This window comes from Drosophila takahashii, chromosome 2R (assembly GCF_030179915.1).
Source record: "Drosophila takahashii strain IR98-3 E-12201 chromosome 2R, DtakHiC1v2, whole genome shotgun sequence".
Taxonomy (NCBI): Eukaryota; Metazoa; Arthropoda; class Insecta; order Diptera; family Drosophilidae; genus Drosophila; species Drosophila takahashii.
In genome coordinates, this window is record NC_091679.1 from 27241591 (window position 1) to 27266681 (window position 25091).

Below are 25091 nucleotides of genomic sequence, written 5' to 3' on the forward strand. Positions count from 1 at the left end.
ACCCATTCACATGGTGGCCCATGCCTCTTCCAATTTTAAGCAATTGGCTGCCTCCGACCCTCAATTAGACTTTGTTCCCGCATGGCGCAATAGTCAATTGGCGAAGGTAAGCGCTGAAAAGTTATGGCATTCGTTCGGAAATAGATTCCTCATTGAGTACGCAATGTTGGGAGAGCCTCGCGTAACCTTGGTAGCTGATAGCGCACAAATTTGCTTATCGTAGGAAGTTCTCAGCTCATCGTGATTTCTGGAAAATATATGAGCCACCAAGTAATTATAAAAATCCAAGCCACAGCTTCACGTTAAGCTTCATGCTCCATAACAAAAAGTCTGCCTTTCCAATCACAATTTGTAGAACAGTTTAATTTAATGGTCAGCAGTTTTGCTTTCAGAAATACATTTTACTTTCACTGCTTAGAGTTATAGTTTAAAAGTTGATTGCGACACGACATGCACATATTTATATATATTTGTTCTATAGTATATTTGTGTACATCTAGAGGTATATAAGTAAACACAATTCACAATGTGGCGCAGTGTAAAGCCTAAAGAACATTTTAGTAACTATTTATAGGGGTGCTCACTGTAGTGTATATATAAAACCCTGACCTCGAGCTGTATTTTCTAAATGAAAGATGAAACTATGTTTGTAAATATCAAATAACTGAGTAAACACATTTTATAAAATTAAGTAGGTATGAATATAAATATCCCAATAAAATTAAGTATACAACTAAATCAATAATTTATGTGAGGCATTGTGGCTGTCAATGCGTAACATGGGAAAGTAGTCGGCCAACACGATTTTGGGCTTCAAATTAGTTATTGTCGCTTGTAAATGTCTATTGAGGTAGAATTCTCCCCTTTAAATAGTATTGTAAAAAACATTTGACTATTCCTACGAGGCCTCTGAACGATCTGCTTGTGAACATTTGCAACTCGGTTAATAACTACTAATTATCGTTGTCTATATGTATATGGAAGACTCTGTTTTGGTCGCTCTGTATGCAAGCTTTGTTCACACAGGTATACAAAAAGGTCACATAGTTATGCACTTTTAGGTACGACATCCGTAACAAGACTAAGCAAATACCGCGATTGTATAGCCGACGCCTCCTGGAAATTCTTTGCTTTTCATAAATATATATTACTCTAAGTCTAAGCCGGCCGGAACTACTGCTGAGTTAGCTTGGTGAGCGTTTCGTCCTGAGCCGTTTGGTTTTGTTTTTCAGCTTGGCGTCGCCAGCGACGAGACAGTATGGGTGCGAATAGGTCGTAGTCCAGTTCTCTCTGATACTTGTCCATGTAAATTTCTGCGTTTTCTGCCCATCCAAAGTGCGCCAGCACAATACTGCTGCCGTAGCCGACGACCACGGCGATAAGAAAGCCGATCACACTTAACCACAAGTAGGAAATTCGATATAACCAGAAGTAGTGCGGTTCGATGACCACCGGACTGCTATTTGCGCCGAGTTCGATGGCATGTGCTAGCAAAGCAGTGGCATTCTCACAGCCGGACGTGCTGAACTCCATGGTAATGGGCCTCGGCTTGGGTCCGCCAAAGCCCATCCAGAATGAAATTATTAGAGAGACGAGAAATCCGAGCAGAACGCCTCGTTGATTGGTGCGCGTTGTACAAACTCCCAGCGTAAAGATGGCCAGCAGCGGTCCGCCCACAACTCCGAAAATTGTGAGCGAGGCTTGAAGAACGCCGCCCATGGAGCCAGCCACAAACGCCAATCCGATGCAGAGCAGGCCAAAAATACAGGCCACAATCTTGGTGGGCAACGTGGACTTGGAGTCGATTAGTGTCCGCTTAAATATCGCCTTGTACAGGGGCTTCAGGTAATCCTCTAGCGTTACGGCGGAGAGAGAGGTTACAGCCGACGAAATGGTGGAGAGACTGGCGGAGAATATTCCCGACACAAAGAGGCCGCACAATCCAGGATATTGACCTGAAAGTAACTCAAGTAAGAATAAACTCTTCCGGATATTTTCCCAAACTTACCCATGGTGTCCAGTGCGAAGAGTGGCATGACCTGATCACGCTTTTCAATCCGTCCCTCGAGCACCGGATCACAGTCGCGATAGTAGTAGAATATGGCCAGGCCACTAAAGATGGTGCTAAAGCTGAGCATTCCCAGGATGGGCAGGTTCCACCACAGCGCCGACTGAGCACTCTTCAAATTCCGGACACTCAACAGCCGCTGAACTTGCGTTTGATTGACTCCATACAGCGAGAGGTAGGTGACCATGCCGCCAATGATGAGTGACCACCAGGTGTGCCGCACGGTGGGGTCCAGGGAGAACTCATCGATCTGGATGCGTCCCCGCTCCACGGCCACCTCCCAGATGGCAGCGAATCCGCCCGCCTTAATGGCCGACACAGCGATCACCGAGAAGATGGCGGCAAACATGAGGAAGGACTGAAACACGTCCGTGATGAGCACCGCCTTTAGGCCGCCCAGGGTGGAGTAGAAGGTGCACACCAGGCCAATGACCACGATGGCCCACGTTCGCGGAATGTTGGTCACCGCCTCCAAGGCGAGAGCCGGAGCATAGAGGGCGATGCCCATGTAGAGCACCATTTGGACGGTGAATGCCAGGGAGGCAGACAGCCGGGTGGCCTGGCCGAATCGGCGCTCCAAATACTCGTACACACTCGTCGTTCGCATCCTGTAGAAAACGGGCAGGAAAATGTTGGCGGCAATCGGGGTGCTCAGCAAGTAGGCAATGTTGATCACACAGAACATGGTTCCGAACTCGTAGGACTCGTTGGAGACGCCCATCAGGGAGATGGCCGACATGAAGCTGGCCATCAGGCTGAAGGAGACCGGGAAAGTGGTCATGCTCTGGTCCGCCATCAGGTACTCCTGCGTCGTCTTCTGCTGGCCGCCCGCAAAGCGGTAGTAGATGCCGATCAGGGCCGAAATGACCAGGATGCTGACCAGGACACCCGTGTCCCAGGCGTCGAATGTTCCCACGGGCATGTTGCTGCTTTGGGCTATCCTCCTCCGCTTATCACAGAACCGAACTGCAGGTCGACGTCCGTCAGTGGCCTGAATTGATTTTTCCACAAACGTCACTGCCAATTGATTGGAGCTCCCGCGTCGCAATGACCTTTCCCGCAGTCAACGCTTTCCAAAGTGCGTCCAAGAGCACGGGCAACGGGCAAAAACAACTCGCGTGCTTGTAATTCCGGGAGCAAAAAAAAAGAAACGTTCTCCCGAAAGCTTCGACCGTTAAATAAGCGATCAGCTGGGCGGTTAGTATGACCCTTTCTGGAGGGCCAAAAATTATTTGCGTATTCCCTTAAAGCGAACTACTTTGAATTATAAGAGGTATTCCCCTTACACAAAAATTAAATGCAGATATTCAACAAATGTCCATAATTTCCTAAATTCTTTTTATAGAAAGATTTTACTGGCTTACTTTAAATATAAAACATAAAACATGAATTATATATTTTTTCTCTTCAACAACATACAATTAGTAAATTTAGTTACATAATACATTTAATTTGACTAGTTTTGTCAAATCGATTTCAAAAATGAAATCAATTTATTAAATGTGAAAAGAACAACGAAAGCCCCCTAATAAACCCGAACGATGTGGCAACGTCATTGTGCAATGGTCACTTTATTTTTTCCCGCCATTGTTTTGGTCAACTTGTTTTTGTTTACATCAAAAATGGAATCCATGGAGGTGGATGAAAATGCTCCCCAGCAGTAAGTTCCTCTAAATAATCTTGTTATACACCAATAACCTCCAACCAACCCGTAGCTACATTCGCACACCGGAGGATGTGAAGGCCATTGTGAAGCACGCCAAACTGGACGAGCGCCAGCTGACCCAACTCACCCAGGCGCTGTATTTCCCCTCGGCACACGTGGACTCCGATAATCTGCGCCTCCTGGAGCTGGACGGGCACATGCTGGAGCAGATCCGCGACGGCCAGACGCTCCACTTCAAGGGCGGCCAGAACGAGAAGGTGGTGCTCTGCACCGACGAGCGAACCTACGACGTGAAGGGCGCCGAGATCTCCAACAGCCTGCTGTTGGTTCCGGACCTCAAGTTCGCCGCCGCCACCAGTACCTCTCCGCTGAAGAGTCCGCGGACGGGCAACGCAAACGCCTCCTTAGAGCGGAGTCTGAACGACAGCACGGAGGATGAACTGGAGGTGCCGCGCACCCTGGAGCAGCGACCGGTGCTCAAGGTGTTCCACGAGTACTTCGAGTGTCGCGAGATCAAGCCGCGCTTTCGCAAGCTGGGCGAACTACTGCAACTAACTCGGTATTCGGGGCCGGAGAACGAGTTCTGCGTCGAGCAGAAGCTGCTCTTCACCCTCTCCCAGCTCCTGGACACGGTGCAGTGCAGCCGGGCGCAGTTTATGGAGGGATTGAACCACTACCGGGCCATGGAACTGGACGGCCGAATGCGCGTCATGGAGTACGAGTACGAGTACCGCATTATCAGCATGATGCTGGGAGTGATTAGCGAAAACTCTTGGTCACTGGACGAAGTGGAGAGGGAGGAAACCATCAACGCACTCAAGGGCATTGCTCCCGAGGAAGTTGTGGCTGGGCTATTTGATATTTATACCACTCCTAGCGAACGTTGTCCGGGAAAGTTTGAGTACCAAGAATCTCTGGTCTCCCGGATCGTGGCACAAAACATTCTACAGCCCGGCTTGCGATTCCGCAACGAGGAGTTTATGCGCACCTGGCAGGAGGCGCTACCAGAGGGCATGTCCTGCCAACTGAAGTACCTTCGAGGCCTGGGCATCTGCGACAAGGAGGGAGCTCAGCCATGCATCCGCTCGCTGGCCGAGGAGCAACTGCCCACCAACATCAACGATCGCATGAAGGCCTTGTTTAAGACTAAGCAAAGGTGGACAATGGATGAAATGGAGCCGTACATTGAGTGAGTAATGATTGAAACTTTTCTTGAAGGTTTTATTGATTCGGCTTATTATTTCTAGATGTTTTACCACCCCCACTTTGTCCGTATCCACACTTCTGGCCAAGCACGCTCGCTCGTTAACAGATGGAGGTGTGCGGTACTTTGTTTCGAAGCATTAATGCAAAGTTTTAACTTTTTAGCTTTTATTCAATAAAAATAGTTGTAAGCTTGTCCTAGGCATTCCTTTTGCGTTTGTTACGATCCTTTTTGGCCTGCTTCTGGTCTTCAATGGCCGCCTTCATGGTCTCCACGGCACTTTGGGTGTGACTTGTGGCCAGCTGCGTTGCCTCGCTGTTGGGATACTTAAAGCTGAATCCTCTGGGGAAGATGGGCTGGGTCAGAAGAGCCTGAAGCTGGGCCCTGACTGTCTCAACTCGCAGGCGGTTTCGTCGGCGCTCTATCACAAAGGGATCTTCATCCTGGTCACTGCCACTGCATTAAACATTAATAATTGACTTCACCGTAACATGGTCTTGCTTAAAGAACTTACGATTCGTCGTTGTAGCCATCGATAATCATGTCCATCTCCTCAGCATGCTTCTTCATCCAGCCGCGTTCGCTCTGGACGCGCTTGAGCTTCAGTTCCTCTTTGTCTAGATCCCTCGCAAGATTAACCCGCTCCCTGACAGCGCCCATGAAGCGCTCAGAGATGGGAAACAGTGGCAAATCCTCAGCTGAAATGGTTAGCTTAATATTTAATTGCTCCGCTTTTAAAACAATTATCACTTACTTCTCTCTAACGTTTTGTACAGCTTCACATAGCTCTTGACCTCGCCAGGTTCCATAAACATGACGGTTATGCCATGCTTATTGGCTCGGGCTGTGCGTCCCGATCTGTGGACGTAGTTCTCGCTGGTGCGCGGCACTTGGTAGTGGATCACGTGCTCCACATTCGGTATGTCCAGGCCGCGGGCAGCCACATCAGTGGCTATCAGCAGACCCATGGGACTGTCGCGGAAGCGTTCCAGATTCTTCAGGCGCTGCTTCTGGATCATGTTGGCATGCAGAGGTAGAGGATTGCAGTCCAGTAGCCCAAAGAGCGTGGCCAGTCGCTTGACACAGTCGATGGAATTGCAGAAGACAATGGTGCGACCAGGATGACGCTGAATAAAGTAGTAGAGATGGAAGTCCTTATGATCGATGGGGCACAGTAGGCGACTCTCAGTCAATGTTTGAGCGGTTTCTGAAGTAAAAAATTGTAAGTTTGATATTTGTCCTGAATTTCCTTTGGATTACTTACGCTGAGAGCTGGTTATGTCTACAATCTTGGGTTGGGAGATGCCCAACTCTTCGATAAGCCTTTCAATTTTCTGATCCACTGTTTGCTTCACAAACTTGGGTCGCTTGCCCACATTGCGCTCTAAAATAAATGAAAATAACAGAAGAGTTTAAAGGGTTAAGTGATTTCCAAGCAACCTACTTTGCATGTGATCGGGAAGATCATGAACCAACGTCAGCGTGGCCGAGTAAACAAAGTTCTGGCGCTGATGCTTCTTCTGCTCATCTGAGTTGAGAACCTTGAGCAGACTGCGGAGCTCCTCGAAGTGTCCCTTCTCCACCATGCGATCCGTTTCGTCGATAACCAGGAAGCTGACATCCTCGATCTTGCCCAGATGTTGGTTGCCCTGGGCGTACAGCTCCCAGAGGCGACCGGGTGTGGCCACCACAATATCCGGACACTGCCGAAGTACTCGCTCCTGTTTCGCTACGGCTAGCCCTCCGAAAATGGCAGCCACTCGAATGCCCGTGTATTTGGCAGCCGTCACCAGATGATTCTTGACCTGCACCGCCAACTCGCGGGTGGGTGTGAGCACCAGGCCGTACAAGGGGGTTTGCTTGCGCTTGGCATGCTCCTCCGCATCGCTCTCCTCTTCACTGGCTCCGGACACATGATCCAGTTCCTCCGGCGGAGGCGTCAACTCGTGCTCATCGGCCGCTGGCTCGGGCTTCTGTCCCTTCACCTTTGGCGCCTTCCGAATTCCAGAAAGGATATTTCTTTGCTTCAGCTCCATGATTCCGGCCAGCATGGGTATGCCAAAGGCCAGGGTCTTTCCGCTGCCCGTTTCCGCTGCTCCGAGGATATCCTTCTTGCCGTGGATGGCAGCCGGAAGGGTCAAGGCCTGGATTTGGGTGGGTGCCGAAAAGCCCTGTTCGCCCAGGGCACGCAGAATGGGAGCGGGAACTCCCAGTCCGTTCCAGGCGCTGACATCCGCCTGCGCTTCGCCTGTGGGGATTGGCACTAGATCTGGGGCTTCTTCATCGCTTGACTCCTCCGCCTGGGCCACTTCATCGTCCGATGGTGGTGGTCGGAGCAGAGCAAAGCGATCTGCGTCGTACTCATCGTTGGAATCCTCGCTTTTGTTCCTTTCCTGGTTGTCCTGTCCCTTTGACTTCTTTTGCTTGCGCAGTTCCTTACGCTTCTCGCGTTTCTCTCGCAGTTTCTGCATTTTCTGCGCATGACGCTCGGCTAGACGCGCTTTTTTACTCAGCCTGGCTGTGGCCGCCACTTCATCCTCGCTTTCCGATTCGCTCTCCGAACTCTCGCTGGAGTCATCTTCGCCGCCCTTGGACACCTTCCTCTTTTTCTTCTTCAGCTTGCGCTCCCTGTCCGGATTCCGGGAGCTAACCCGCTTCGAGGAGGATTTCACCAGCGCTGCATCGTAATCCTTGAGGACCTCCAGACCAATTAATCCCTCGTAGCCGCCGCAATCGTCGGAAATCACGTGGCCCTTGATCTTCACCTTTTGCCAGCTCTCTGCCTTGGAAACTGCAGCCTCCTTGGCCGCGCTCTTTAATAGCTTCGGAGGCTTTGCTGTCTTCTGTTTATTTTGAACCATAATTTAATATTTTAACTAAATAAAAGAAGGGGGGAAACTGCAGTTAAATAAAACCGCGTGTTAATAATGCTTCTTCTTGCCGCTGTTTGTTGACATTCGACAGGGCTGTTATGCACGCAGCGGTTCAGTGTTGGACAACGTCCAGTTTTGGCGGTTACTTGAATTTGAATTGCCTGAGACCATTTATCAAACAAGAGAGAACGCTATAGTCGGGTTGGTGTCCCGACTATCTAATACCCGTAACTTAGCTTAAGGGAGTGCGAACGCTGTACTCGGGTTGGTGTCCCGACTCATAATCGTAACTCAGCTAAAGGGAGTGCGAGGGAGAAAAATATATATTAAGAATTTTGAATGCGTATAATTTTTTAATTAATGGTCCGATTTGAAAAATGTCTTCTACATTTCGATAGGTATAAATCAGCGGTCGGCACACTCATACAATTACATTTTGTTTTATATTTGTGTGAGTAAATTGTACGGGGCGGCTTAACAGTGTGTGTGCGCAGACCGCTGTTCTACAGTATACGTGGAGGCAGCGCTCGAGCAGAACCATTTCCTATGCTCACTTAATAGGACGCTGCCGACCGCTGGTATAAATATACACAACAAAATTCCATTTATACTTCTCGGGAATATTTAAAGATGTGGGCGCAGGACCCATTTTAAAATCGTTAGTGGGCGATTGTGGGCGTTAGAGGGGGCGTGGTGCTCGGCTGAAATAAACTTGCGCTGCGTAGGAAGCCAAAGAATATGTGTGGGAAATCTCAACCTTCTAGCTTTTGTAGTTTCTGAGATCTCAGCGTTCATACAGACGGACAGACGGACATGGCTAGATCGACTTGGCTAGTGACCCTGATCAAGAATATATATACTTTACGGGGTCGGAAACGCTTCCTTCTAGCTGTTACATACTTTTGCACGACTACAATATACCCTTTTACTCTACGAGTAACGGATATAAAAAGAAATACTGGGTGTTGTATTAAATTGTAAATAATTTTGTCTTTTTACATTTACATTTACATTTACATTTACATTTACATTTCCTGATTTGTGATTAAATGTCAAGTACTTTTAATTAGATCTTTTTTAAAAATAGTCGGGGAGGCAAAAAAAAAACCCCTAGGCCGCACAATTCTAACCTACACACAAAAAAAAAACTTGGTAAAATCAACTGTAATAATTGTCAAACAGGCCCCAACCAGCAAAATTGTCAATTCTACTAAGTAAATTGTCATTTCACAACAACAAAATACACACAATTAGCAAAGACACAAACCCAAAGCAAAAACAAAATACACGTAACTATTTTAATAGTTACGTAACTATCTTTGTTGGTCAATTTTACCAAGCAAATTTTTTTGTGTGTAGGAAATTTCTGAGTCCCCTTATATATTTTAGTGAGAATGAAAATTGAAAATAACTTAATGACTCATTAAAAATTCATAAGCTTCGGATTTTTAAAACTCACATGTATTTTGTACACAAAAAAAAATTTTTTTTCCTAATTTTACTATTAAGAAAATGTCATTGTGATCTTCTTTAGAATCTAGGAGTTACATTACAACTAAAACTTTTTTATTATGTTTTTTTTTTTAAAGTAAAGTAAAAGTAAATTTACAAATGTTTTTTTTGTCCGCATTTATTATTGTTACTAAAAAATATAAGAAGTACATATTAAATATATAAGTTGTACATACTGGTAAAATATTTAGCTTTCAGTGGTTGAATCCCGATCAGAACATGCGGGACAAAAAGAGCAGAAATCAAAAGATAAGAAAAAAGTCTGAATTGGTTTTAGAAACGGCTTATCGAGAATACTCTTTCTCTGTTTTGCAAGCCAATCCAGCATTAGTTTTCAAAAATCTCTCGTTCTTAAAGGTTGTAAATTCAGAAAATGCAAAAACCATCTATTTTGTTTTTGTGTGCAGCTATTTTTTTGAACCTGTATTTTCCGACGGAATCCCTTAGAAGCGGCGTGTTTTCTTATTGCAACCATATTTGCAAAAATGATTACGGGCAAAAATGGGATTGCGTTCACAGACTTTCAAAAGATTTGCCGTTTTATGGATGCGAGCAAGAGGAAATAGAACCAAATCCAAATAAAGATATTCAGCAGGAATCGAAAAGCTTATGGGAGCTTATGGATGACAGGAATCATAAGGAATCGGAAATCATAGAAAATGGTGTTCATTCAACAATTGGGTATCCTCGGCAGCTTTTCGATGAAACGCACTCAAACAATGAGAAAAGTGGACTTGGGGCTGGCATAACTGTCTTTCTCTTCATGTTGACTGCCATCGGTTTTTCCTTCTGTCTTTCTCAGAGTGGGAAAAGCCTGTTCTCGAGGTGCTTTCGATCGGATAACGATACAGCGCTTCTGCAGAGTCGAAGTCTTAACCCCTCTTTGGCGGAATCAATACAGCCCCAGCGCCCCGGTTGCCTGCTGGACGTCAGAGAAGGACGACAACTGGAGGAGCCATAGTTTACCCTAGTGGACGATAGGACGATTACTTCCGATCCATAATGATGCCGACGGAAATGCCAACGATTGATGAATCACCACCGCCATATGATTCATGTGTAAGCATTCGGTGAATTCTGTCGGATCCTTGAACACTGTATACGAGAAATACTCTACCTCATTGTTTTTTAAAAAAAGCATCCACCAAGTCTACTAATAGATAGCATAAACATTTGGATTTGCATACACGAAATTCGGTTTTAAGCTTAGAATAATACTTAGGCTTATTAAGAATACAAAAGCGCTTCTTGCCGATCAGCAAGCCAACCAGAATTAGAACAATAAAATGGCTTGAAATACATACGTACCAGGATTTACCAATTACAAATACATTATAAAAAAAATGCTGTTAAAAAATATAAAACTCATGGCGAAAAAACTCGCATTTATAAATATGTATGGGAGATATCCTATCCGTGTGGATAGGAATACATATCATACAAATGTCAGTGAACAGAATCCGAACGCCTACGAGGACATTGTGTGCAAGAGGGACGGAAGAAAAGAGATCGGTTCCGATCCTGTCTTATCATGTCATATGATTCATTTGTAAGCTTTCGGTGAATTCCATCGGCTCCTTGACTATAGTGTACGAGAAATACTCGACCTCATAGTTTAAAAAAAGGGATACCACAAGTCTACATAATACACACAAAAAAAAAACTATGTAAAATCAACTATTTAATAGTGAAAACTGCCCCAACCCATAAAAAATAGAAAATGCCCAAAAAAATAGTAGACCACCTATAAAATAGTAGATGACCTACAAAATAGTATTTAACCCGAAAAAAATTGTGGTTTTTTTTAATTATGTTTTTAACTTTTTTATTTTTAATTTAATTTGTTATATTAATTTATATGGAAGTTATTTATAGACACTTACATTTCACAGATACTTAAACTTACAAATCAGGTTTTTTGCCTCCGCTGGGAATCGAACCGGGGCCGCAACCATCGGAGTCAAGCACTCTAACCACTAGGCCACAGAAGAATGCTTTTTGTAGAGGAAAAGCTATAGACTTGAAATCAACATTTAACAAAAAAAAAAAAAGAAAAATATCATCTGCAAAAGCGGGATTTGAACTCACGACCTAGAGATTATGAGTCGGATACTCTAACCACCCTAAGTCCAGAAAAATAGTTGACATACAATTTATAATCGTATTTTTAATAGTTTTTATAGTTTTTAAAATAGTTGTGCTACGATATTAATTGTGGTGTTACTATTTAATGCCCCAAAAAATAAAACAACAAAATACACGCAAACAAATAAAAAAGTTTTGCTACGATATTAATTGAGACGTTACTATTAACTTGCCAAATGAATAAAACAACAAAATACATTCAAATTTCGTAAATATGTTTTCTACTATTTTAATTGTTAAATACTATTCAATGACCCAAAAAATAAAACAACAAAATACATGAAAAATTCAGAAAATAGTGAAATACTATTTTTCTATGTTAATTTTACATAGTTTTTTTTTGTGTGTGGTATAATTTTTAACTTTCAGTGGTTGAATTCCGATCAGAACATGCGGGAGAAAGAGAGCAGAAATCAAAAGATAAGGAAAAATTTGGTTTAGAAACGGCTTATCGAGAATACTCTTTTACTGTTTTGCAAGCCAATCCAGCATTAGTTTTCAAAAATCTCTCGTTCTTAAAGGTTGTAAATTCAGAAAATGCAAAAGCCATCTACTTTGTTTTTGTGTGCAGCTATTTTTTGGAACCTGTTTTTTCTGACGGAAGCCCTAAGAAGCGGCGTATTTTCTTATTGCAACCATATTTGCAAAAATGATTACGGGCAAAAATGGGATTGCGTTCACAGACTTTCAAAAGATTTGCCGTTTTATGGATGCGAGCAAGAGGAAATAGAACCAAATCCAAATAAAGATATTCAGCAGGAATCGAAAGGCTTATGGGAGCTTATGGATGACAGGAATCATAAGGAATCGGAAATCATAGAAAATGGTGTTTATACAACAATTGGGTATCCTCGGCAGCTTTTCGATGAAACGCATTCAAACAATGAGAAAAGTGGAGATTAATGAGATTAATTGTAAGACCAGTAGCACCTTGCAGAAAAAGTGGATGGCGTTTTCGGGATTGGCGTTTTTGATCCGCCTTTTTGTCCTCTTTTCGTTCAAAACTATTTTGAATTTAGCCAGGAAAAAAATTTAATTTTTAGTAAGAAAAAATACGAATCTTCGACTTTTTACTGTGGCTCGCCAGTTTACATATTACCATCAAAATGTACATCCTGTACGAAGACCCATTTGTGAAACGAAATTGATTAAGATCAAGCGGCACAGCATTCATGCTGAACCGAATTGGAAAGTCCGCAGTCGATTTTCATAGGCTTTTTCGCGCCACCAAAAGTACACTTCGCCGAAAATGCGATTCGAGATGTATTTGTGGGACATGTCTGCTTAATAATTATATTTTACGTTTTATTTCATTAAATTATTGCTGAATTTAAGTTGGCTTTTAGTAAATTGCATTCAAATCAACTTTAGCATGGACATCAACCAAAAATGGTATTTTTGGTTCGTATTAAACCAAAAATGGTATTTTTGGTTTGTAATAAACCAAAAATGCCATTCCTCGATATTTTCAAAAATGCAACACTAAAATGTAATGTCGCAGCTTCCGCTTCTTGGAAGCGTTCTTTGCAAATCAGATTTTGACCAGACAAGACCAGAAAGACAAGAAAAATGTCGAAGAATCAAAAGGACAAACCACAACAGTTCATAAAATGCGTAAGTATTAATAATTTAAATTAATTAATTGTTAATTAAATTTAAAAATTTAATTTTATTTCAGAATTAATTAGAAAACCGCTTTTAAGCGTACAAAACTTGAAGTTCCAAATTTGGAAATCCTGTGGAATAAAAATGAGAAAAAATGGAAAATGTATTATTATTCATTTTTTATTAATAAACTCCATCATCGCAGCCTTATCAAGGATGTCTACCCTGAACTCCAGGGTAGCGAAGGTAGCAAACATTTTCGGGTAAAATTCATCCCCATATTTCAAAAGTTGCTCTTTTGTTATTTTAAGCTCTTCTAAAGCTTTTTTCAGGCCTGCTTGCCACTTACTGCCAATATTTTCTAATATATCATTCTTCATACACCTCGCCTGGAAGAAATTGTCAGGCGGTGAAGAATAACTATTAAAAAATCTTTCTGTTGCTTTTTGCAGATTATTAATTTCTGCAGCAAGTTGATTTTCAATATTTTTGTTTGGTGCTGTTTCACCATTTTGTTTTTAAAAAAATTCAAATACTTTGGTATATGAATTTTTGAAAAGAGGCCTTTCATAAAGCTCTCTCAATATGCTATCTGTATAGATTAATTTAGTGTTTTCTATATAATGATTGAAATCCCACAGTCTGGGGATTTCTTTTAAAATTTTCGGATTTACTAAATTGTTGTCGGAAACCACCGCCAACAATAGTCTATCTAAATTTTTAGCTCTTAGAGTTTCTAAGAGTCTCATTAACCCATTTGCAATATTATCAGTTTCTCTTTTTTTCACCACTTCCATAAAAACCACTTGGAAGTGGGACCCATCATATGCCTGAAGGGCATACGTTGAAGCTCTATACGTGGTATGCGTATCTGGAATTTGCGATGAATATATTTCATCGCAAAGAATGCAGTAGGGCTTTGAAAAGTCCCATCTGTCTTTTAAACTCCCCATAAACGAAATGCAACCATCTTTCAAGTTTTTTGTTACCCAATCAATGGTTGCTTCCGCCACTTTTTCAAGTGGGAGAGAGTAGGGAAGTTTCGCATATTTAAGAAATTTAACCTTCTTCAGAACCTGAAGAACGTTAATCTCTTCTACTTCCCCACCACCTTCTGCCCCAAGGACCATATTTATGTCCTCATCTAAATTCGCGTCCATACTTACCAAAATTTTATAAAAAAAGAAAGAAGGAAGAAAGAAGAAACAAAAACAAAAGCGCCGATAGAGTGCAGAATGCAGCCCTATTTCCCACGAAGTCGATAAATTTATCGAAAATAGTCGGGAAACAAGAAGAGTGAGTCCGAATCGAATGGCAAGCGCAGCAAGAGCAGGAGCAGAAGACGCAGCAGGAGCCAGAGTGGCAGTGGCTCTGGCATCGGCAGTGATAGGAGCAGAAGTGGCTCCGGATCAGGCAGTGACAGTGATGGGGCCACCAAGCGCAAGCGGGCCAAGAACCGCATCAATTCTGGCGGAGAGTCGGACAGGTCTGGCAGCCGCTTCTAGCATGGTTCTTCTCGTTCTCTCACGTTCTCTATAAGGCACAGATATTTGTTACATCAGTTGTTTATACACATAAATGAAAATAGGGAAAATAAAGACTACATTAATTTTAAAAATGTGCAGCGAGTAGTTTTTATTAAATTCAATTAAATTCACTTTGTTTCAATTAATTATTCTCAGGATCTGACTCCGATCCCACGTCGAGGGCCGCCAGCGCCTCGCGCACTTGCTCAGCCTCAGCCGTGGCGTTGTTTCGTGGTTGGCGTCGCGTTGCCTGCTGTCCAGCCACGCGCCCCGAGTCTCCCCGCCGCCAGCGCCTTGGCGGCGAGTCGTTGGCTTCGGGGCCAACAACCTCTGCGCCCTCTTTTTCTTCGCGAGGGCGCTTCGTTGTATTATAATGGTTTCCACCATATATGTTGGTTATATTCTGAAATAAATATTAATTAATAATTATGTCTATATATATATATCTGTATTCTATACTTACACATTTAACGTAAGTGTGTTTTTTGTGTTTTTTGTTCCTGATTGGCCATTTTTTCTCCAATAGATTGTTCTGTTCTTTCCTCCTCAATCGATTATCGTAAAAGAACGCTTCCAGGAAACGGATGCTGCGACATCACATTTTAGTGTTGCATTTTTGAATATATCGAAGAATGGTATTTTTGGTTTATTACGAACCAAAAATTCCATTTTTGGTTGATGTCCATTCTAAAGTTGATTTGAATGCAATTTACTAAAAGCCAACTTAAATTCAGCAATAATTTAATGAAATAAAACGTAAAATATAAATAATTATTAAGCAGACATGTCCCACAAATACATCTCGAATCGCATTTTCGGCGAAGTGTACTTTTAATGGCGCGAAAAAGTCTATGAAAATCGACTGCGGACTTTCCTGTGGACTTGAGGGCCTCCTGCAGCTTGTCCAGCAGCAGCTGCTTCTCCTCGTGGAAGCGCATCCGATTGGCCACGCACGTATACATACAAACACACATGCCAACACTGCTTTGAGTTAAAAAAAACGAACTACATATGTATGTAAATGATACAAGATTTATTTTTATTATTTATTTTCGTTCTTTTTAACATTTTACGAATCCGACTCTGATCCAGCCGCCAGCGAATCGCTCACTTCGTTTGCTTGGCGCCCAGGGGCGGCAGGGGCCGGCTTCCTTTGATTGGCGTTCGTCTTCCTCCACTGCTTCGGCGGCGAGTCGGGGGCCATTAATGCCCGTGACGTGCTCCTCATCCTCTTCGCGATTGCGCTTTTGGGAACTATAATGGTTCCCGTAGATGACGTTCGTTATGTTCTGAAAATAAATAAGTAAATATAATTAGTATATGTATAATTAATATTTATTTAATTGTTGTACTACTTACGCATTTTATGAACTGTTGTTGTTTGTCCTTTTGATTCTTGGACATTTTTCCGCTGGTCTTCTCTGGTCAAAATCTGAATTGCAAAGAACGCTTCCAAGAAGCGGAAGCTGCGACATCACATTTTAGTGTTGCATTTTTGAAAATATCGAAGAATGGTATTTTTGGCTTATTACGAACCAAAAATACCATTTTTGGTTGATGTCCATTCTAAAGTTGATTTGAATGCAATTTACTAAAAGCCAACTTAAATTCAGCAATAATTTAATGAAATAAAACGTAAAATATAAATAATTATTAAGCAGACACTTCCCACAAATACATCTCGAGTCGCATTTTCGGCAAAGTGTACTTTTGGTGGCGCGAAAAAGTCTTTGAAAGTCAGCATCCAGTATTCAGTTTTAATTTATCAAATAAAAATAAAGCATAAATTAATTTGATTCTTAATTTTCCAGGTGGTTCGCCAATGTTCTCAATTCACAAGTGCATTCACAAGTTTTGGCGGTTACTAGAATTTGAATTGCCTGAGACCATTCATCAAAAAATAAGTTCTGGGTATTGTATTAAATTGTAAATAATTTTGTCTTTTTATTAGTTAGTTTCTTTATAAATTTTGTTTAATTTAACAATTTAACGATAAAAATAGAAGGCCGGAGATATGTCGACGCTATGCCGTATTTTTAATCAAATAAAAACACCTCTTAACGAGGTAAAAAACTAGTGACGATCGCACCTTCAACGTACAAAAGTTCTGATATCAACTTTTGTGACGAAAAATGATTTTAGATGCGACTAAATAAGTACGCTACCTAAAATTTACTCGTTCGGCCCGCTTTAGCAAATATTTAATATCTACACGAAATTTTAGTAGCGTGCCGAATGATCAAATTTTAGGTAGCGTACTTATTTAGTCGCATCTAAAATTATTTTTCGTCACAAAAGTTGATATCAGAACTTTTGTACGTTGAAGGTGCGATCGTCACTAGTTTTTTACCTCGTTAAGAGGTGTTTTTATTTGATATCAGAAGTTTTTGTGTGTTTACTGTTGCTCTCATAGGTGCTAATATTAACATTTAAATTTAAATTGGTCATAAATCATAATTTGTAAACTATTGTAATTTAACGAATTAAGTTAAAAAGGCGTTGAAGTATTTCAAAATACCTTTTAAACGAGGTATAGCACATGTCTGTACCTGTAGTAGTGTAGAACTTACAAACTAACGAAATGTAGTTATTTTTAACTTTTTCTCGCTAAAGTAGCGGCGTTTTTCCAAAAGTCGTAGAACAAAAGATTCCTATATGGAACTCTTAAGTGCAAATTTACTGATTCCATGACCCTAAAATACAGTTCGGATACCCTCACACAAAATTCAATACTCAGGGAGCGTTAGTAGTTCGAGCGTGCAAAAGTGGCTATTTTCGTATAAAAATAACTTTAAAACGTGACTTTTTACAGTAATGTGTTATATACCAAAATTTAGGGAATCTCAAGGGCTATACAGTTTAAAGTTGTAAGGAAAATCGTTAGAGCCGTTTTTGAGAAAATTAAAAAAAAGCTAAAAAGAAAGTTTAAAAAAAATTTATTTTCTTCATATATTTTTAACTATTACATTTACACAAATTGCATATAGAGGGCGTTTATAGCATTTAAAAATACCTTTCAAACGAGATGCAGCACAAGTCTGTAGCTTTAGTAGTATAGAAGTTACGGAATTCCGAATTTTAGCTATTTATAGCTGTTTTCCGCTAAACTAGCGAGTTTTTCCAAAAGTGGTAGAACAAAAGTTTTTTATATCGATGTGATAAACGTCATATTAAATTTTCAAAACTTAAGAAACATGTTTTGGACAAACTGACAAACTGACAAACAGAATTAAATTTTCATTTTGGGAAGAAGAAGAAAATCTTATTTTGGCTATAACTTTTGAACGGAGCGTCGGATTTTGACAAATGACCCCTCATTCGACGGGTATTTTCAAAAGGAATACAACTAAAACATTGCGAGGGGGCATTTATCCCCACCGGCCCCAACAGCTCCAAATTTCGAAATTTTCACTTTTTCACTTTTACCGCTCTCTCTCCCAAGCCAATTGATTTTCTTAAAGTCTTGGTATGCAATCCTTTAAGTTTTTGCAATACCTTTCAATTGGTGTATTACTCATTACGATCGGACTATCGCAGCAGATTTTCAATTTTGCGGCTATATAATAGTAGTCGCCTTCGCACACTCTCCTGGTGCGCTTCGTCACTACATGGACTGCCGTCCATAGTGATTAGATCTTTTTTAAAAATAATCGGGGAGGCAAAGAAATCTCCAAAGCCGCACAATTCTAACCTAGGAAATTCCTGTGTAACCCTTATATATTTTAGTGCAAACGAAATTTGAAAATAACTTAATGACTCATTAATAATTATCAAGCTTCAGATTTTTAAAACACAAATGTATTTTGTACACAATAAAAAAACCATGTAAAATCAACAAAACAAATTTTAAATTTTTTGTACTATTAAGAAATCAAATAAAAACACCTCTTAACGAGGTAAAAAACTAGTGACGATCGCACCTTCAACATACAAAAGTTCTGATATCAACATTTGTGACGAAAAATTATTACACTCGTCATTAAATAGACTTTCTAACATTTTCTCATTCGGCCCGCCCTAGCAGACTATTCCTTTTTCGCTTCACAGGCATTTTCTATTGCAGCGTGCCGAATGAAAAAATATTAGAAAGTCTATTTAATGACGAGTGTAATAATTTTTCGTCACAAATGTTGATATCAGAACTTTTGTATGTTGAAGGTGCGATCGTCACTAGTTTTTTACCTCGTTAAGAGGTGTTTTTATTTGATATCAGAAGTTTTTGTTTGTTTACATTTGCTCTCATAGGAGCTAATATATACATTTAAATTTAAATTGGTCAATCATAATTTGTAAGCCATTGTATTTAAACAAATTAAGTTAAAAAGTATTTCAAAATACCTTTTAAACGAGGTATGGCACATGTCTGTACCTTTAGTAGTGTAGAACTTACAAACTAACGAAATTTAGCCATTTTTAGCTTTTTTCCCGCTAAAGTAGCGGCTTTTTCCAAAAGTCGTAGAACAAAAGATTCCTATATGGAACTCTTAAGTGCAAATTTACTGATTCCATTCCCTAAAATACAGTTCGGATACCCTCACACAAAATTCAATACTCAGGAAGCTTTAGTTGTTCGAGCTGCCAAAAGTGGCTATTTTCGTATAAAAATAACTTTTAAACGTGACTTTTTACAGTAATGTGTTATATACCAAAATTTAAGGAATCTCAAGGGGTATACAGTTTAAAGTTTTCAAGGAAATCGTTAGAGCCGTTTTTGAGAAAAATAAAAAAAAGCTAAAAAAAAAGTTTTAAAAAATTGTCTTTTGTTCATATCTTTTTAATTATTACATTTACACAAATTGCATATAGAAGGCGTTTATAGCATTTAAAAATACCTTTCAAACAAGATGCAGCACAAGTCTGTAGCTTTAGTAGTATAGAAGTTACGGTTTTCCGAATTTTAGCTATTTATAGCTGTTTTCCCGCTAAACTAGCGAGTTTTTCCAAAAGTGGTAGAACAAAAGTTTTTTATATCGATAGGATGAACGTCATATTAAATTTTCAAAACTTAAGAAACATGTTTTGGACAAACTGACAAACTGACAAACTGACAAACTGACAAACTGACAAACAGAATAAAATTTTCATTTTGGGAAGAAGAAGGAAATCTTATTTTGGCTATAACTTTTGAACTGAGCGTCGGATTTTGACAAATGACCCCTCATTCGACGGGTATTTTCAAAGGGAATACAACTAAAACATTGCGATGGGGCATTTATCCCCACCGGCCCCAACAGCTCCAAATTTCGAAATTTTCACTTTTTCACTTTCACCGCTCTCTCTCCCAAGCCAATTGATTTTCTTAAAGTCTTGGTATGCAATCCTTTAAGTTTTTGCAATACCTTTCGATTGGTGTATTACTCATTACGATCGGACTATCACAGCAGATTTTAAATTTTGCGGCTATATAATAGTAGTCGCCTTCGCACACTCTCCTGGTGCGCTTCGTCACTACATGGACTGCCGTCCATAGTGATTGTTATTGTGATTTTCTTCAGAATCCAGGAGTAACATTATACAACTAAAGCTTTTTTATTATTTTTTTATTTTTTTTTATTATTTTACAAATGGAATTTATTATTGCAATAATTTATTGTAAAAACAAAGAAGTACATGTTAAATATATAAGTTGTACATAAAATATTTAACTTTCAGTGGTTGAATTCCGATCGGAATATGCGAGAGAAAAAGAGCAAAAGTCAAAAGATAAGAAAAAAGTCTGAATTGGGTTTAGAAACGACTTATCAGGAATACTCTTTCTCTGTTTTGCAAGCCAATCCAGCAATAGTTCATTAAAATCTGTCGTTCTTAAAGGTTGTAAATTCGGAAAATGCAAAAACCATCTACTTTGTTTTTGTGTGCAGCTATTTTTTTGAACCTGTTTTTTCTGACGGAATCCCTAAGAAGCGGCGTATTTTCTTATTGCAACCATATTTGCAAAAATGATTACGGGCAAAAATGGGATTGCGTTCACAGACTTTCAAAAGATTCGCCGTTTTATGGATGCGAGCAAGAGGAAATAGAACCAAATCCAAATAAAGATATTCAGCAGGAATCGAAAGGCTTATGGGAGCTTATGGATGACAGGAATCATAAGGAATCGGAAATCATAGAAAATGGTTTTTATACAACAATTGGGTATCCTCGGCAGCTTTTCGATGAAACGCATTCAAACAATGAGAAAAGTGGAGATTAATGAGATTAATTGTAAGACCAGTAGCACCTTGCAGAAAAAGTGGATGGCGTTTTCGGGATTGGCGTTTTTGATCCGCCTTTTTGTCCTCTTTTCGTTCAAAACTATTTTGAATTTAGCCAGGAAAAAAATTTAATTTTTAGTAAGAAAAAATACGAATCTTCGACTTTTTACTGTGGCTCGCCAGTTTACATATTACCATCAAAATGTACATCCTGTACGAAGGCCCATTTGTGAAACGAAATTTATTAAGATCAAGCGGCACAGCATTCATGCTGAACCGAATTGGAAAGTCCGCAGTCGATTTTCATAGGCTTTTTCGCGCCACCAAAAGTACACTTCGCCGAAAATGCGATTCGAGATGTATTTGTGGGACATGTCTGCTTAATAATTATATTTTACGTTTTATTTCATTAAATTATTGCTGAATTTAAGTTGGCTTTTAGTAAATTGCATTCAAATCAACTTTAGCATGGACATCAACCAAAAATGGTATTTTTGGTTCGTATTAAACCAAAAATGGTATTTTTGGTTCGTAATAAACCAAAAATGCCATTCCTCGATATTTTCAAAAATGCAACACTAAAATGTAATGTCGCAGCTTCCGCTTCTTGGAAGCGTTCTTTGCAAATCAGATTTTGACCAGACAAGACCAGAAAGACAAGAAAAATGTCGAAGAATCAAAAGGACAAACCACAACAGTTCATAAAATGCGTAAGTATTAATAATTTAAATTAATTAATTGTTAATTAAATTTAATAATTTAATTTTATTTCAGAATTAATTAGAAAACCGCTTTTAAGCGTACAAAACTTGAAGTTCCAAATTTGGAAATCCTGTGGAATAAAAATGAGAAAAAATGGAAAATGTATTATTATTCATTTTTTATTAATAAACTCCATCATCGCAGCCTTATCAAGGATGTCTACCCTGAACTCCAGGGTAGCGAAGGTAGCAAACATTTTCGGGTAAAATTCATCCCCATATTTCAAAAGTTGCTCTTTTGTTATTCTAAGCTCTTCTAAAGCTTTTTTCAGGCCTGCTTGCCACTTACTGCCAATATTTTCTAATATATCATTCTTCATATACCTCGCCTGGAAGAAATTGTCAGGCGGTGAAGAATAACTATTAAAAAATCTTTCTGTTGCTTTTTGCAGATTATTAATTTCTGCAGCAAGTTGATTTTCAATATTTTTGTTTGGTGCTGTTTCACCATTTTGTTTCAAAAAAATTCAAATACTTTGGTATATGAATTTTTGAAAAGAGGCCTTTCATAAAGCTCTCTCAATATGCTATCTGTATAGATTAATTTAGTGTTTTCTATATAATGATTGAAATCCCACAGTCTGGGGATTTCTTTTAAAATTTTCGGATTTACTAAATTGTTGTCGGAAACCACCGCCAACAATAGTCTATCTAAATTTTTAGCTCTTAGAGTTTCTAAGAGTCTCATTAACCCATTTGCAATATTATCGGTTTTTCTTTTTTTCACCACTTCCATAAAAACCACTTGCCTGAAGGGCATACGTTGAAGCTCTATACGTGGTATGCGTATCTGGAATTTGCGATGAATATATTTCATCGCAAAGAATGCAGTAGGGCTTTGAAAAGTCCCATCTGTCTTTTAAACTCCCCATAAACGAAATGCAACCATCTTTCAAGTTTTTTGTTACCCAATCAATGGTTGCTTCCGCCACTTTTTCAAGTGGGAGAGAGTAGGGAAGTTTCGCATATTTAAGAAATTTAACCTTCTTCAGAACCTGAAGAACGTTAATCTCTTCTACTTCCCCACCACCTTCTGCCCCAAAGGACCATATTTATGGCCTCATCTAAATTCGCGTCCATACTTACCAAAATTTTATACAAAAAGAAAGAAGGAAGAAAGAAGAAACAAAAACAAAAGCGCCGATAGAGTGCAGAATGCAGCCCTATTTCCCACGAAGTCGATAAATTTATCGAAAATCGCACGCTTCAACAACAACAATATACAAATACGAAAAGTGCAAGGCATAATAATAGAAGCGTGCAAACACAAAAAATAAAATACAACAAGTGTTATTTCCGTGCAGAAACAAGAAGTGAAGAAATGAAGAAGAAACAAGCTTCACAATGAAGATGACATCGTGGAACCAACATGAGAGCAACCTTTTCGACCACGCTGAAACCTTCACAGATGTGACGCTGGCCGTCGAGGGGCAATATCTGAAGGCAAACAAGGCAATAAAATATTAAATAAATTAAGATCAAAATAAATGTAAAAGTGAACAATATTTGTATAATCTCAACAGATAGTGCTATCCGCCAACAGTCCCTTCTTCAAAGCCCTGTTCGTAAATCACACGGAAATGTATCCGTTTGTCATTCTGGAGGATGTGCCCTACTCGGATATGAAGTCCCTGCTTGACTTTATGTACAGAGGAGAGGTCCGTGTGGATCAGGAGCGACTCACAGCATTCCTGCGCGTGGCCGACAGCCTGCGCATCAAGAGCCTCATGGGGATATGCGATATGCCCTCGCCGGAGGCAGCCACAGCAGCAGGAGCGGGGGCGGCGGGTTCTGGGAGCACGCCCACTCTACCCCAGCTGCAGAGCATCTCGCCCCAGCGAAATCGCACGCAGGCCGGCGGTCTGCTGGCCAGTCCCGCCAATGCCGGAAACATGCCTTCGCTGCCTAGCTCGTCCCAGAAGCCCAAGCGAGGGCGCTTCGTTGTATTATAATGGTTTCCACCATATATGTTGGTTATATTCTGAAATAAATATTAATTAATAATTATGTCTATATATATATATCTGTATTCTATACTTACACATTTAACGTAAGTGTGGTTTTTGTGTTTTTTGTTGCTGATTGGCCATTTTTTCTCCAATAGATTGTTCTGTTCTTTTCTCCTCAATCGATTATCGTAAAAGAACGCTTCCAGGAAACGGATGCTGCGACATCACATTTTAGTGTTGCATTTTTGAATATATCGAAGAATGGTATTTTTGGTTTATTACGAACCAAAAATACCATTTTTGGTTGATGTCCATTCTAAAGTTGATTTGAGTGCAATTTACTAAAAGCCAACTTAAATTCAGCAATAATTTAATGAAATAAAACGTAAAATATAAATAATTATTAAGCAGACATGTCCCACAAATACATCTCGAAAAAGTCTATGAAAATCGACTGCGGACTTTCCTGTGGACTTGAGGGCCTCCTGCAGCTTGTCCAGCAGCAGCTGCTTCTCCTCGTGGAAGCGCATCCGATTGGCCACGCACGTATACATACAAACACACATGCCAACACTGCTTTGAGTAAAAAAAAACGAACTACATATGTATGTAAATGATACAAGATTTATTTTTATTATTTATTTTCGTTCTTTTTAACATTTTACGAATCCGACTCTGATCCAGCCGCCAGCGAATCGCTCACTTCGTTTGCTTGGCGCCCAGGGGCGGCAGGGGCCGGCTTCCTTTGATTGGCGTTCGTCTTCCTCCACTGCTTCGGCGGCGAGTCGGGGGCCATTAATGCCCGTGACGTGCTCCTCATCCTCTTCGCGATTGCGCTTTTGGGAACTATAATGGTTCCCGTAGATGACGTTCGTTATGTTCTGAAAATAAATAAGTAAATTTATTTAGTATATGTATAATTAATATTAAACTTACGCATTTTATGAACTGTTGTTGTTTGTCCTTTTGATTCTTGGACATTTTTCCGCTGGTCTTCTCTGGTCAAAATCTGAATTGCAAAGAACGCTTCCAAGAAGCGGAAGCTGCGACATCACATTTTAGTGTTGCATTTTTGAAAATATCGAAGAATGGTATTTTTGGTTTATTACGAACCAAAAATACCATTTTTGGTTGATGTCCATTCTAAAGTTGATTTGAATGCAATTTACTAAAAGCCAACTTAAATTCAGCAATAATTTAATGAAATAAAACGTAAAATATAAATAATTATTAAGCAGACATTTCCCACAAATACATCTCGAATTGCATTTTCGGCAAAGTGTACTTTTGGTGGCGCGAAAAAGTCTTTGAAAGTCAGCATCCAGTACTCAGTTTTAATTTATCAAATAAAAATAAAGCATAAATTAATTTGATTCTTAATTTTCCAGGTGGTTCGCCAATGTTCTCAATTCACAAGTGCATTCACAAGTTTTGGCGGTTACTTGAATTTGAATTGCCTGAGACCATTCATCAAAAAATAAGTTCTGGGTATTGTATTAAATTGTAAATAATTTTGTCTTTTTATTAGTTAGTTTCTTTATAAATTTTGTTTAATTTAACAATTTAACGATAAAAATAGAAGGCCGGA

The 25091-nt window shown here is 40.0% G+C and overlaps 3 protein-coding genes across 3 annotated transcripts; 1 reads left to right on the forward strand and 2 right to left on the reverse strand.

Annotated features, from left to right (window-relative positions):
* Positions 1–335: 335 nt before the first annotated feature.
* Positions 336–3280, reverse strand: LOC108059172 (putative sodium-dependent multivitamin transporter). Its single transcript, XM_017144282.3, has 2 exons — positions 2009–3280; positions 336–1955 (listed from the first exon to the last, which is right to left on the reverse strand). The coding sequence occupies exons 1-2, from the start codon at positions 2988–2990 to the stop codon at positions 1174–1176; spliced, it is 1764 nt and encodes a 587-aa protein (XP_016999771.2). The 5' UTR covers positions 2991–3280; the 3' UTR covers positions 336–1173.
* Positions 3281–3585: 305 nt separating this feature from the next.
* On the forward strand, positions 3586–5136 carry LOC108059149 (sister chromatid cohesion protein DCC1). Its single transcript, XM_017144248.3, has 3 exons — positions 3586–3728; positions 3784–4923; positions 4982–5136. Exons 1-3 carry the CDS (start codon positions 3610–3612, stop codon positions 5079–5081), a joined length of 1359 nt encoding a protein of 452 aa, XP_016999737.3. The 5' UTR covers positions 3586–3609; the 3' UTR covers positions 5082–5136.
* Positions 5102–7891, reverse strand: LOC108059138 (ATP-dependent RNA helicase DDX24). Its single transcript, XM_017144236.3, has 5 exons — positions 6383–7891; positions 6203–6322; positions 5693–6145; positions 5453–5636; positions 5102–5394 (listed from the first exon to the last, which is right to left on the reverse strand). Exons 1-5 carry the CDS (start codon positions 7797–7799, stop codon positions 5136–5138), a joined length of 2433 nt encoding a protein of 810 aa, XP_016999725.2. The 5' UTR covers positions 7800–7891; the 3' UTR covers positions 5102–5135.
* Positions 7892–25091: the final 17200 nt, after the last annotated feature.